Source organism: Schistocerca cancellata, chromosome 2 (assembly GCF_023864275.1).
Source record: "Schistocerca cancellata isolate TAMUIC-IGC-003103 chromosome 2, iqSchCanc2.1, whole genome shotgun sequence".
In the NCBI taxonomy this organism is placed as follows: Eukaryota; Metazoa; Arthropoda; class Insecta; order Orthoptera; family Acrididae; genus Schistocerca; species Schistocerca cancellata.
Window position 1 is genome coordinate 599092620 of NC_064627.1, and position 13346 is coordinate 599105965.

Consider the following 13346-nt stretch of genomic DNA (forward strand, 5'->3'; position numbering starts at 1 on the left):
GTGTGATCAGAAACTAACGGGAATATTTTAATTTAATTGGATTAATACATCCGGTTTTCAAATTTTGTTGATACACATGTTCCTGGTATATATTTGCATTTTCTACTGTTTTGTATATTTAGTTTGTTGTTGACAGTCGAAAAGGTTATAAGTGTTTTCGAGTACTCGGTGAATTTTTACTTTAAAGAAACATGGATCAAAGAATCTGCATTAAATTTTGCTTGAAAAATGAAATAAAATGTAGCACCACATTCTAAATGTTTCCTGGGCTTTTGGTGATTTGAGAGTGTATAAACGTTTCGAACAGGGTCGAGAAGACGTTGAAGACGACGACTGCCCTGGATGCCGCTGCATATCAATTACTATCGACACTGTGTAAAAACTGAAGAAAATGTTTGTGGAAAATCGCCCGATGATCTTCAGACATGTTGCTGATAATATCGGCGGATCCTTTCACTCATGCCAAGCAATTTTTTCAGTTGTTTTGGACATGAAAGGTGTAGCAGCAAAGTTTGATCCGAAATCGTTGCATTTCGACCAAAAACGAAGAAAGTTACAACAGAATAGTTGGTTAGTACATTAAAGGGACAAAACTGCGAGGTTATCAGTCCTATGGTCCTTAGTCACACAGGTCTCGGATTAAAAACGTACCCAAAAAGAATTCTACCTACTGAAATCTTGGGAAGGAACAAAATGCTTAAAACTATGTGAGTAACTACACTGAAGGAAAAAAAAAACGAAAATAGCAAGCCAAAACCGGAAACATAAAACTAGAAGGAAAAAATCGGTAGAAGGTGTTAAAACACTTTATCAGACGGTCCTGGCTGTCTGATCGCTAGAATAAAGTGGATGAGCCAGGCGATCTGTAGCACACTAAAATCTCCATCCTAAAAACACAAAGCCAGAGGAACAGGGATAGTGAAAAGACGAAAATCAAATCGAGCAAACAGCACCAGAAAAAGCGAGGAAGAAAAAAATTCACGTAGAGTGAAAACATTCTACGAAAGTCCTGGGGCCAACCTTTAGGTTGAGGGATGAAAATCCCCCTTTCGAATAAAACTTAAAACTAGATCACCCGTTGAGTCATTGTCACCTGAAACCATAGGTGGTGCGTCAGGAAGGTTAAGAGTCCATCTTAGGGCCGCTAGATCGTGACAGTCCAACAAGATGTGAGCTACTGTCAGTCGAGAATGGCATCGACACTGGGGTGGGTCCTCGTGACAGAGGAGATGACCATGAGTCAGCCACGTATGGCCGATGCAGAGCCGTCAAAGGACGACGGATTTCCCACGAGTGGCTCACATGTATGTCCTCCACATACTGGTTTGTCTTCTTTATAGAACGTAATTTATTTGGAGTAGTGGGAGAGTGCCAGTCGGTATTCCAGGTCCCAAAAACTTTACGGCGTAAGTCTCATCGGTGATCAGTTTTCTGCAAGCCGATCTCTAGAGTCGGTCTACCGGTAGCCTGTTTGCCCCACTGTCAGTAAGTTCATTTCCCAGGATTCCGTTCCTGTGGTCCAGATGAAGGGCACTGAACGTTCATGGTGTCAGAGGGCATAAACAGACTAACTGGATAGTTATTACCAAAGGATGGCGATGGATCCACTGGTCGATATCTTGTAGACCGCTTAAGGGGTAACTACAGAGGAGGAAGGACTCATCTCTGCAGGAGCGAACATACTGAAGAGCGCGAGAGACGGCTACCAACTCTGCACTGAAAACACCACAGCCATCCAGCATAGAGCGCTGTTCAGTATGTCCAGCGTAAACATGAGCGAAGCCAACATGAGCATTTACCATCGAGCCATCAGTGTAGACAATTTCTGAGCCCTGGACCTCGCCGAGAATAGAAAAAAACTGGCGGTGGAGGGCCCCAGGATGAACTGAGTCTTTTGGGAATTGTGATATGTCCAGATAAAGCTAAGGCTGAGATATAGAGCAAGGAGATGTATTTGAATAGTCCTGAAGGAATGGTGGTAGAGTGAAAAACTCGTTCAGAAGAAGGGACCGAAGGCAAACTGTTGTCGTAATCCTAGACCTGGGCCACCCTTGTGGGAGATGGATTACTCTGGTTGAGAAGAGGAGGCATTTATTCGTATGTTCAGGTGAACTACAGACATGTGCAGCATAATTAACGAGCAGTTGTTAGCACCTGATCTACAATGGAGGGAACCCAGCTTACACGTGTAGGTTGTTCACAGGGCTAGTCCGGAAAGGTCGTGTCACAAGCAAAACACCTCAGTGTTGTATCCACAATGCTGAAGGTGATGGTGAACCATAAGCCACACTCAAATAATCAAGGCAGGACTGTCTTAGAGCTATATAGAGATATAGAAGAGTAGAGTGATCTGCACTCAGATAGTGTTACTCAGGTAGCAAAGGGTATTGAGATGCTACCAGCACTTTTGCATAAGCTGACTAATACGGGGAACCAAGTTATCTGGGCGTCGAAGATCAGTCGTAAAAAGCGATAAGTCTCCATTATGTTAAGTAGTTGGTCATCAAGGTAAAGTTTGGGATCTGGGTGGACACGATGACAGTCTGGTCAGCTGAAAACTGAAAGCAGTGGGTGAGGGCGATGACTGCGCCTTTTGTATAGCTCTGTGCAATCGGCGTTCAGCAACATCAATACTAGAGGAGCAAAAGTGAATAAAAAATCGTTAGCATAAGAGAAACGGAGGACCCCACAGCTGCTGTTAGTCCACTAATGGCTACTAAAAATAGAGGAACACTCACTACAGAGCCGTGCGGGATCCCATTCCTTGGATATGGGCTGAACTGTGGAAACTACCAAATTGAACATGGAATGTATGGAGCAACTAAAAAATCTGTATTAAGATCAAGAGTGGGCCCTGGAGACCACATTCGTGTAATGTATCGATGATGTGCTGTCTTCATATGATATCGTAGGCCTTTTGTAAGTAAAAAAGACGCCAATACGGTGTTGACGTCGGTCAAAAGATCTATAGATAGGACACTCTAGGTATACCAAATTATCAGTGGTGGAGCGACCTTGCTAGTAACTACCCTGGGATGGAGCCAGAAGGCTCAGAGACTCAAGGTAGCCACCACAGCCACCGGCTGACTATGCGTTAAGCAACATGCACAGAATACGGTGAGGGCAATGTGTCGGTACCTGTCCATCTCTAGGGGCATATTAGCGTGGTTCAAATGGCTCTGAGCACTATGGGACTCAACATCTGTGGTCATCAGTCCCCTAGAACTTAGAACTACTTAAACCTAACTAACCTAAGGACATCACACACATCCATTGTAAGTAGGCTGTTTATGTTTTCTTATTGGCAACGTTACGTAGCGCTCTGTACGAAAATCACTGGCTGTGCTGTGTGCAGTCTGTGGCTAGTTTGCATTGTTGTCTGCCATTGTAGTGTTGGGCAGCTGGATGTGAACAGCGCGTAGCGTTGCGCAGTTGGAGGTGAGCGGCCAGCAGTGGTGGATGTGGGGAGAGAAAGGGCGGAGTTTTGAAATTTGTAAAAATGGATGTCATGAGCTGCTGTATATATTATGACTTTTGATGACTATTAAGGTAAATACATTGTTTGTTCTCTATTAAAATCTTTCATTTGCTAACTATGCCTATCAGTAGTTAGTGCCTTCAGTAGTTTGAATCTTTTATTTAGCTGGCAGTAGTTCGAGTAACGGAGATTTTTGGTGAGGTAAGTGATTTGTGAAAGGTATAGAATAATGTTAGGCAGGGCCATTCTTTTGCAGGGATTTTTGAAAGTCAGATTGCGTTGCGCAAAAAAAATATTGTGTGTCAGTTTAAGCACAGTCATGTATAATTTTTCAAAGGGGATGTTTCACCATGCCCGAGGCAGGATTCGAACCTGCGACCGTAGCGGTCACGCGGTTCCAGACTGACGCGCCTAGAACCGCACGGCCACACCGGCCGGCCCATAAGGGGATGTTTCACCATGCCCGAGGCAGGATTCGAACCTGCGACCGTAGCGGTCCCGCGGTTCCAGACTGACGCGCCTAGAACCGCACGGCCACACCGGCCGGCCCATATTAGCGTGTTTCAGCACTGGGATGATACTTCCCCACCATTGCTGTGAGAAGGCGCCCTGATAACAGATGCAGTTGAAGATGTCAAGGAGGTGATGCTAGTAATCCACTGTTTGATGTTTAAGCATTTGATAGTGTAGAAGGTCTGGTCCTGGAGCTGTACCAGGGCAATGGACAAGGGCACTGAGGAATTTCCACTATGTATGGCTCAAGGTGGCGTGTAGTATAAGATAAGCACCTTCGCACTGTTTTAGGATACGAAAAGCAGGGTCATAATTCTCAGATGCGTGTTGGAGCATAATGTGCAGCAAAATGTTCGGCGATTGCATCTGGGTCTGTATAGATAGCTCCATTCGTGGAAATCTCAGGTGCACCAGCAGGAGTCCGGAATCCGTAAAGGCATCTGCTCTTTGTCCAAAACTGAGAAGGAGAAACATACCGTTCCCAGCATTCCTGCTTCCGCCTATTTATTGGGAGCAGGCTTGCTGTTTAAAGGCTGTTGGGTGTTGCAGTGATGGGTGCCGCTTATGACATTGGAGTGCCCACCTACAATCTCTAATGGCGACGGCGGCTTCTGGGGACCACCAGGGCACCATCATTCACTGGAGCATCCTGAGGAACATGGGATTGTGAAGTCTGTCGCATAAATAATGGTCGCAGTTGTGTTTTTGACCACCACATTGATATTGCCATGTGGTGGAGATCCAAGTGTGGCAGCAGAGAATCGAGTCAACATTGATAGGAGCCCCCTGGGCAGGTGGCCAGTGGAGTGACACAGGGGTACGGATAGGAAAATTGGAAAGTGATTGCTACCACACAGGTCGCCATGAACATTCTAGCAAATAGATGGTAGAAGACCAGGGCTGCAGACTGAAAGATCAATAGCCGAGTAGGTGCCATGTGCCACACTGAAGTGTGTGGAAGCACTAGTATTTGAAGGTCGAATTTTGTCAGTAAATTTTCGATAAGTCTGCTGCGGTCAGTGCTCACAGTTTCACCCCGCAGAGAGTTATGGGCATAGAAATCACCCAGAATAAGGAGAGCTGGGGGAGCTGAGAAACCAGTGCAACCAATACATTTTTAGGTACTTCATTATCTGGGGAAAGATTGACACTGCAGACGGTATGATCCTGTGTTGTTCTTACCCTGACAACCACAGCCTCTAAAGTTGTTTGGATAAGCACTGATTCACTACATACAGAGTCAAGAACCTATACACATACTCCACCTGAATTCCTCTCATAGTCAGTATGGTTTTTGTAATATCTCAAAGAGCCGCAAAGGGCAGGGGTCCACATTGCCGGAAACCAAATATCTTTAAGGGCAATTCAGAAAGCAGGTGAGGTGCTTGAGAATTGCCGTAACTCAGACAGGTGTTGGAAAAAACCGCCACAATTCCACTGGGGGATTCAGCTTTCAGTGTATTGGGAGGGCATAAAGAGACCGAAGAAGCGGTTTACGCTACAGGATCACCCGCCACCACCGTTTGAGTGCTTGTGGTGTTGTATCCATTGGTCGCGACGCTCTCGGGATATCTAGGTCCTCAGGGCACATTAGGGTCTCCATTACATCCTCAGAGTTGGAGCGTTCTGGATATGGTTATGTAGGGGCCATTGGGATTAATTGTACAGACACTGGTATACATGTGACCTGTGCTGTTAATTAATGAATTTTATGTCAGTCAGATAGGTTCATAAAGTTGTCCACGACGAACTACGTATAGTAGTCAGTATGAGGGTATGGCCGTATACATTTCATAAGAAAAGTTACCAACTTTGTATCTGCACTACTATATTACACCCACGTGCGGTATATGAAGTAGTATACTATAACATACATCTGTTAAAGAACACTGTAAAGTAATTTACTCATTTCATCACTGCACTTTTTGTGTTTGCTGTGTGTCACATTCTTTTCTAAATATGTTTGACTGAGAAATATGTTATGAGATTTCCATTATGCATGCTGAATTTAGAGACTATAAGCAATACCATCTATCGGTTTGTTGGTAGGTTCATTGATTTGGGGGAGGGGACCAAACAGCTAGGCCATCGGTCTTATCGGATTAAGGAAGGATGGGAAATGAAGTAAGCCGTGCCCTTCTGAAGGAACCATCACGGCATTTGCCTGAAGCGATTTAGGGAAATCACAGAGAACGTAAATCAGGTTGGCCGGACGCGTGTTTGAACCGTCGTTCTCACGAATGCGAGTCCAGTGTGTTAACCACTGCGCCGCCTCGCTCGGTATATCGGTTTATGATACAACTCCACTTATATTTTTTCCATAAGCAGAGCCCTCTATCGGTTTGTGTCGTACCTCCAGTTGATCATTTTATAATGCAATTACTTGTAGGACAAATGATTATCAATCTGATGATTACTTCGTTATTTTTTCGAATTTCTATGCACAAGTCTATACGTAACTGGCAGACATGTTACTAGACTAGCGCCCTCTTGTGACCGACTTGAATGAAGACAACATAACATTACGATCTGTCTGCCTTTGGTTGTGGTACGCAGGATATGACGAAGCACAATGTACCCATATGACAGTATTGTCAACAGTATTTTAGCATGATGATTCTTATATTTTTTTAAATTTGGTTAGATTTCTCCAAAATCTTTTGAAGATTCATTGTGGTATTAATGTAACCACAACATGTTTTGATACCTTGTACACACTTGTCTGTAGCCTTTCACAATAATGTAATATGGAAACGCGTGCCTCAATTTTCATCCATTAAAAAGTGTAGCCTACCTACAAAAGTAAATGTTACATATTAGGCATAAATAGACGAAAGACACATTACTGTTTGATTACGCCATTCTCGAACAAACGACTGAAAGGGTTTATCCATTAAATACCTGGGATATGAAGGGAGCTATTTAGAGTGGAAGGACTCCATGAAAGTATACTCATAGGAAAGACACAAGCTAGTCAGAGAGTCATTTTAGTCCACTTCTCGTCCAACATACGATGTACGTGTGTACTCCTTACTCTAGAATCGTTGCCAGATCGCACTGATAGAAGAAATAGAGGAAATCCGTAGAAGAGCAGTGTGTTTCGTCACGGGGTTCGTTTAGAAGCACGAAGGTGTCACGTAGACACTCATGTAACTCAAGTGGCAGAAGCTATATGAGACCCTTTTTGCATCATGGAGTGGTTTAACGATAATAAATGCCAAAGAGAGTACATTCCTAGAAGAGTCAGGAAACATATTCTGGTCTAACATATATGAAGTTAAAAACTTAGTGATTCCTTCCTCCCTCACACCATCTGCGAATGAAACACAACGGCAGATGGTATGGGTGTTACACAAAGTATCCTCCGCCACATAAGGTATTTGCAGATTATAGATGTATCTGTAGATGTAGATATAACGGAGAACCTTTGATTAATTACAGCTGTTGTCAAAATTCAACGCTGAATTTTGTGGTAACGCCACTGAACTAGACGCTACCGTATCATGTCCTACGTAATCTCAATGGCAGTGAGGTCTGATGATCGTGCTAATCAGTGCATATGAAGAACGAAGGACCAGCAGATCACGTCGTGGGAAATATGTAGTCTGTACAGGGGCGTTATCCTACTGCAGGAACATCAGTTGAACAGACTGTTTGATACTCAAGATGTATCTTACAACATTCACTGTTCCCTCAGTAAGCAAATTACGTCGACACTCGTTGTACGACATAGCTCCCTTCGCTCCTCAGGTTTATTCCTATGTGTAACAGCTCTATGCAGTCCAGTAATGGGTGGCTTACTGGTCGACAGTGCAATCGCAGCTAACTGTTACCAATGCAAGGGCAAATTCAGTTCTCGTCACTAAGTATAACTATTTGTGTTTCTCGACATTATCGGTGATCCACATATTGCATAGTGATCCGTCGCCAGCGGAAGAGAGCTCATACGCTCCGCTAGGCCGTAACTCATAGTCCTAACTGCGAATCAAGTTCGTCATAGTCTGTGCAGCGGTCTTCCTGTAATCAAGTATGACTGGTCGTCTAAGTGATGTTCACGACCATGTGACAATTCCTTTTGTCCACTAAGGCCTCGTCAGTATTTAATAGATTCCTCCATTTGTAGCTGTCGCTGCTTCCTTGATACTTCTACAACGTTTATGAAACCCAAGTTGATTCTTAAAAGAACAGTCTAGTTTTCCACAAGTCGAATACATTTTTTTAGTTCAACAGTTTCGTGATTATTATACCATTCCTACACAGCTAACAGCATGGTTCTTACAAATAAACCTACCGAAGGGATACCTTTCGATAGCGATCGGCTTTTGATGTGTTCTAGTGTAGAGCAAAATAAAAGGCATACAATAATTAAAAAATTGAGTTTAATATTCCTCAACGAACAGCGTTAAAACGATAACAGGTATAAAAAAACTTAAAATACAAGTATATAAGTTCTGCGCTTTTTAAAAGTACATTACAATGGTGTACCTATATTTATTGAAGAAGTCATTTTTTTCGAACTGTCGTATCCCTGATACGCAGAATCAGTGATGTATTTCTTTACAAAAACGGACAAATAAGCTATTAAACAGATGGCCATATTGTTTCGGGTGTGTGTGTGTGTGTGTGTGTGTGTGTGTGTGTGTGTGTGTGTGTGTGTGTGTGTATGTGTATGTGTGTTTATCTTTTTGTATTTACTATGTACAAACTTGATAAAAAATTAAAAGCTGACGTAGATCTTGTATAGAAACGAAAACCTGTTACAGTTTGACTATCTGGTAAAAACAAATTTGAAACTGTCGATCATAGATACACAAAGGTAACAAAAAGAGATCACAGTAAATGGGAAGCAAAAATTGCTGCAGGTGCGACGCGAAATGAAAATTTATTAGGTATCTCCAAGTATAGTATTAGATCAATTTTGGATTGCCATGGACAAATCAATAGCGATACATGATCTGGAGACAGAGATGTGCTTGATGGAGGGATGATGGTAATTCATCACAACTTTTGTTCAAGGCATCCTCAAAACGGATTCATAATTTTAAACTAAGACAAAGGATTGCTTAAAGGGAAACCAATAAATAGATTACTCAGTCGCGAACAGCGAATAAAGAAGAAATGAGGGAGAAACTTACGAACTTATGGACACTGTGAAATCTAAATCTGTATTAGTTGTTGACGGTAAAGTTTATTATTCTGACCAGTCACGTTTCAGTTTGGAAATGCATCCAAGACGAACATTCTACTTCAGACGAACATCTGAAGCTGAAATTCTAGCACAATTCGTGAATGCCTTAAAACATAGTTACATGATACAATCCATGTTACCTGCAAGCGGAAATTTAGTGTTCCCTTGCTCATAATTTTGAAAGAAAAGCATGTCAAGTTGAAAAAGATTCATACAAAGCCGGTAATATCTCAGTGTTCGCTTCTACATCCGGTGAATTGGCAGCGGAGCTCGTAAGGAAATTGTTTGAACAGGTTCATATACCTAATACGAATGAAAAATCTGTCTTGTCTTTATAATCATGAACCAGACAAAACGAAAAAATATTTAACACCGTTACTAAACATGGAAAGGAAATGAATATTACAACGATTCCTGACGGAACGACCGATATGATTCAGGCATTAGATGCATTTGCATTCCGACTGTGGAAAAATTTCTTGAAACATTTTTCAGACTTTATTATATGGTTAGGATGTTAACTTGGATTTAAGAAATAATATTCTAAAAATTCAATACCCCATTCACAATCAGTTTTCTTCTCCCAGATTTGTCAACCATTTTAAATATTCATGGTACGAGAGTGGTTACACTGAACAGAAACCACCTAAATGTGAGACTCCTTTTCACTTTTTATTTAATAACTGTGATCCTGAAACTGCAGTTGTCAGATATGCTGTGTTTCCTCATTACTGCACACATTTACAATAATGTTACCACAATAATACTCCAACAATTTCAAATATAACATAATTAAATCTGAAGGTTACAACTTGAAAAAAAAAAAAATTCACAAGAAATGAAAACAAAAGACACGAGTCCAATACAAGATATTTTGTATTTCATGAAATTAATAGAAAAGAATATGTACAGAACAATATGGGTAGAATACACGTTTAGAATGTATTTATCACGGAAAGACGTATTAGACAACCCAGCATGACATTTGGTATTGAAGTGGACACACATTGGGGGCACGCACACTGTGCTACTAAGATATTTCCATCTTATTTTTGGCAAATGCCTCTTTCAATACCACTTCACCATACATGATTGAATTTTGCATTAACAACGCTATACATATTGCCATTAATCAAATGTCCAAATTAAAAGCTAAACAGTGGAGAGGTAGAGAGGAGATTTCGAAAAAAATCACCTTTCGACAAAGCTGGGTGCACCGTTGTAACGTACACAAAAACCAAAGAGCTCTCGTTTGAAGCTGTTTTTGTACATCTGCTTCCTTTTGGACGGTATTCATTCAGAAATATCGTATTCCGTTTTTTTAAGAGGTTATTTCACCCCCATAACGGTCGTATGGCCACGTATAAAGGAATATGTGTCGCTTATTTTACTGTACTCTACAACATATTCAGAGCCGTTCAAAATGGCAGTCTGTCCGTTGGGTAGGTTTAATTGTAGGTCTATCCTCCATACATTCACATGGCAGATAAGGTGTTTTACCGCACACGCAAGTTATCTGATTTTCGTTTTCGTCTAATGTGAAAGCAGATCACTACTAGCACAAAAGATTATTGAAAAACGGTCGTCTGCACCTAATGTAAAACTTGACTGTTGGCAAACATAGATAACATCTAATCCGGATATCACTGATTCGGTTCCCACTGACGACTCATGTCTGGTGGAAAGGTACGGAAAAAGTTTCGCTCAGCGCTGTGAGTGAATCTGATAAGCTCCTAGTTAAAATTAGTAGTGCCATTGATTCACAAGGCGCCACAATACATTAAATGTGAACTTCTACACCCAGGCCGGCCGGTGTGACCGATCGGTTCTAGGCACTACAGTCTGGAACCGCGCGACCGCTACAGTCGCAGGTTCGAACTTGCCTCGGGCATGAGTGTGTGTGATGTCCTTCGGTTAGTTAATTTTAAGTAGTTCTACGTTCTAGGGGACTGATGACCTCAGAAGTTAAGTCCCATAGTGCTCAGAGCCATTTGAACCATTTTGAACCTTCTACACCTGACTGAAGGCCAACAATATTCGCTTAAAGCGTTATCAGGGCTAGATCCGTAAAGTCGATATGCGGTAACAATCATGACTGTAGACCAGATATGCACTGCAGTTTTTCCCAATTTAAGGGTAATTAAGGACACACACGGAATGGTTTTATCCGATATGAAAGTCGATGATAGAAAAATGCTCATGTATGATATTTGGCCCATAAGAGGAGGAGAAGCAATAGCGTACAGGTCGCGTTACCACCCTGCGACTGAAAATGTTATCGTTAATCCATACGCTCCAGGAACTGCGGGGTGAGCGCGGCAGATAACGTACAGAAGGGGCTCGGGTTCGATGCCCAACCGGGTTTGTGATTTTCTCCGCTTGGAAACTAAGTGTTGTGTTGTCCTTGTCTTAGTATCATCTTACCTGACACGCAAATCGCCTGCGTGGTGTTACAGGGAGAGTCTAAGCCAATGTAACTGCGTATCACGGTACGGTTTGGTCCTCATGAATCTTCTTCATTCTCGTAACAGACTATCGTATCGTGTTTCCTCTGTTGTGATTGAATGGGCACATCCCGAAAGCCAGAATTAAAGAAAAAAAAGAATAAGACTAGCTTAAATCCCACATCATAACGAAATATTAGGGCCGATTTGGACGAATGGTTGGTTAGATATCTACTAGTGGCCAAAATTGCCATCACACGCGTTTGACCGACGTCGCGAGTAACGAAGATGGCTAAAGTTCCAGAAAACCAGTCTCTCTTCAAATAACGTATCTCTTAATAGTGACTTGAGGAGCTGTTCGGTGTGCCGTTTTGGAGACAAAAGCCGCAGAAATGTTAACTGACAGTCATGAAGCAAGCACAGAACCATACGAAAGGTAAGATATTACGACTCGGTCCTGGCACAGCATACTGACGTCATTCGGTATGTTTATGTTAACTGTTTTCGCGATGCTGGTTTGACAGGATCAGATATCCTTAAGCACATATGAGGCTTACATTCGGAGTTGACTTCCCATTAGCCAAATTGTTCTATTCCGCAATTAACGTTAAAAGTAGCATCTATTCCTTTCCAGCGACAGTTACAAGACATTTAATACATTTTTCTGTGTTGAATTTTTGAAAAATCTATACAAAATTTACGTTTCATTTATTTCCATATTTGTACATTATTCGATTAATTACACCCGATTAAGATGAGAGGATGTGTGTTTACTGACTTACAATAACAGAACAATATGACGCTTTCGATGTGTTTCGCAGTTCGACTCGCACCTCTTCTTCGTGGAGGGAGTGGACGCTGCCATCAGGAGCATGTCTCGCTTTTCCTCGCAGCCTGTCTTCTACTACCAGTTTTCGTACGTCGGTCCCCTCAGCTTATATCCTGGCGGCCCAGGTACGAGAGGCAATTATTTAAATAACACACTTAGGAAAATCTCTTGCGCTATTTCATATCTAGGAATTTAAGCAGCTTCACCACAGCAAAGAAGCTGACATGCTGATAATTTTTCTAGTTCATTGGACAAACGGTACCACAAAAAGACATACTATACTAAATGATTTTCTTCAGCTTTCGAGTAATCTGCACTGGCAACAAATACTTCTTTCAAGTTTATAAAATTGCTGTAAATTTTTAGCGAAACCTTCATTTATCAAAACTAAGTAATGAAGTTATACCAGTCATAATATGATGCTGACATCAGTGAGCTCGGTATGTTAGTGGCTCACCCTACAGCAGCTACAGCAGATTGAACTGCCAGCCACTATGCTGGTAGTTTGCAGAAAAAGGAGATTCTTAGGCACGTGTATCAACGAATGCCCGTCAATCAGTTTCTCCACAGTCAAATATTTATGAATAATATGGTTAACACTGGATCGATGCTAAATTCCTTCAACAACAATTTTAAAGTATTTCCAGCAAAGCCCGTAGCTACTGTTCGATGTTAACTTTCTATGTATTCTGGAACCAGTCGCAGAAATATTTTCCTTCAGAAATAGGTTTTGTATGGCGACAGCATCAATTCATGGGTCTTTGCGAACGTTTTTCCATTCCGGTAAGGGAATCTGACGTGCGTTTGCTGCTCCATAGGACTTAATAACGAGTCCTCACACTCATTACGGGTACATTCGACTGGCCGCAGCGGCAACTACAGCTCAGTGCAATA

General features: G+C 42.0%; 1 protein-coding gene across 1 annotated transcript in view; it reads left to right on the plus strand.

The window, feature by feature from the left end:
- The window catches only part of LOC126156967 (bile salt-activated lipase-like), a 69213-nt gene that overhangs the window by 17963 nt on the left and 37904 nt on the right, over positions 1-13346 (plus strand). The window contains exon 5 of the mRNA XM_049916344.1: positions 12445-12577. Coding sequence (XP_049772301.1) covers positions 12445-12577 — 133 coding nt within the window. The remainder of the gene's footprint in view (positions 1-12444; positions 12578-13346) is intronic.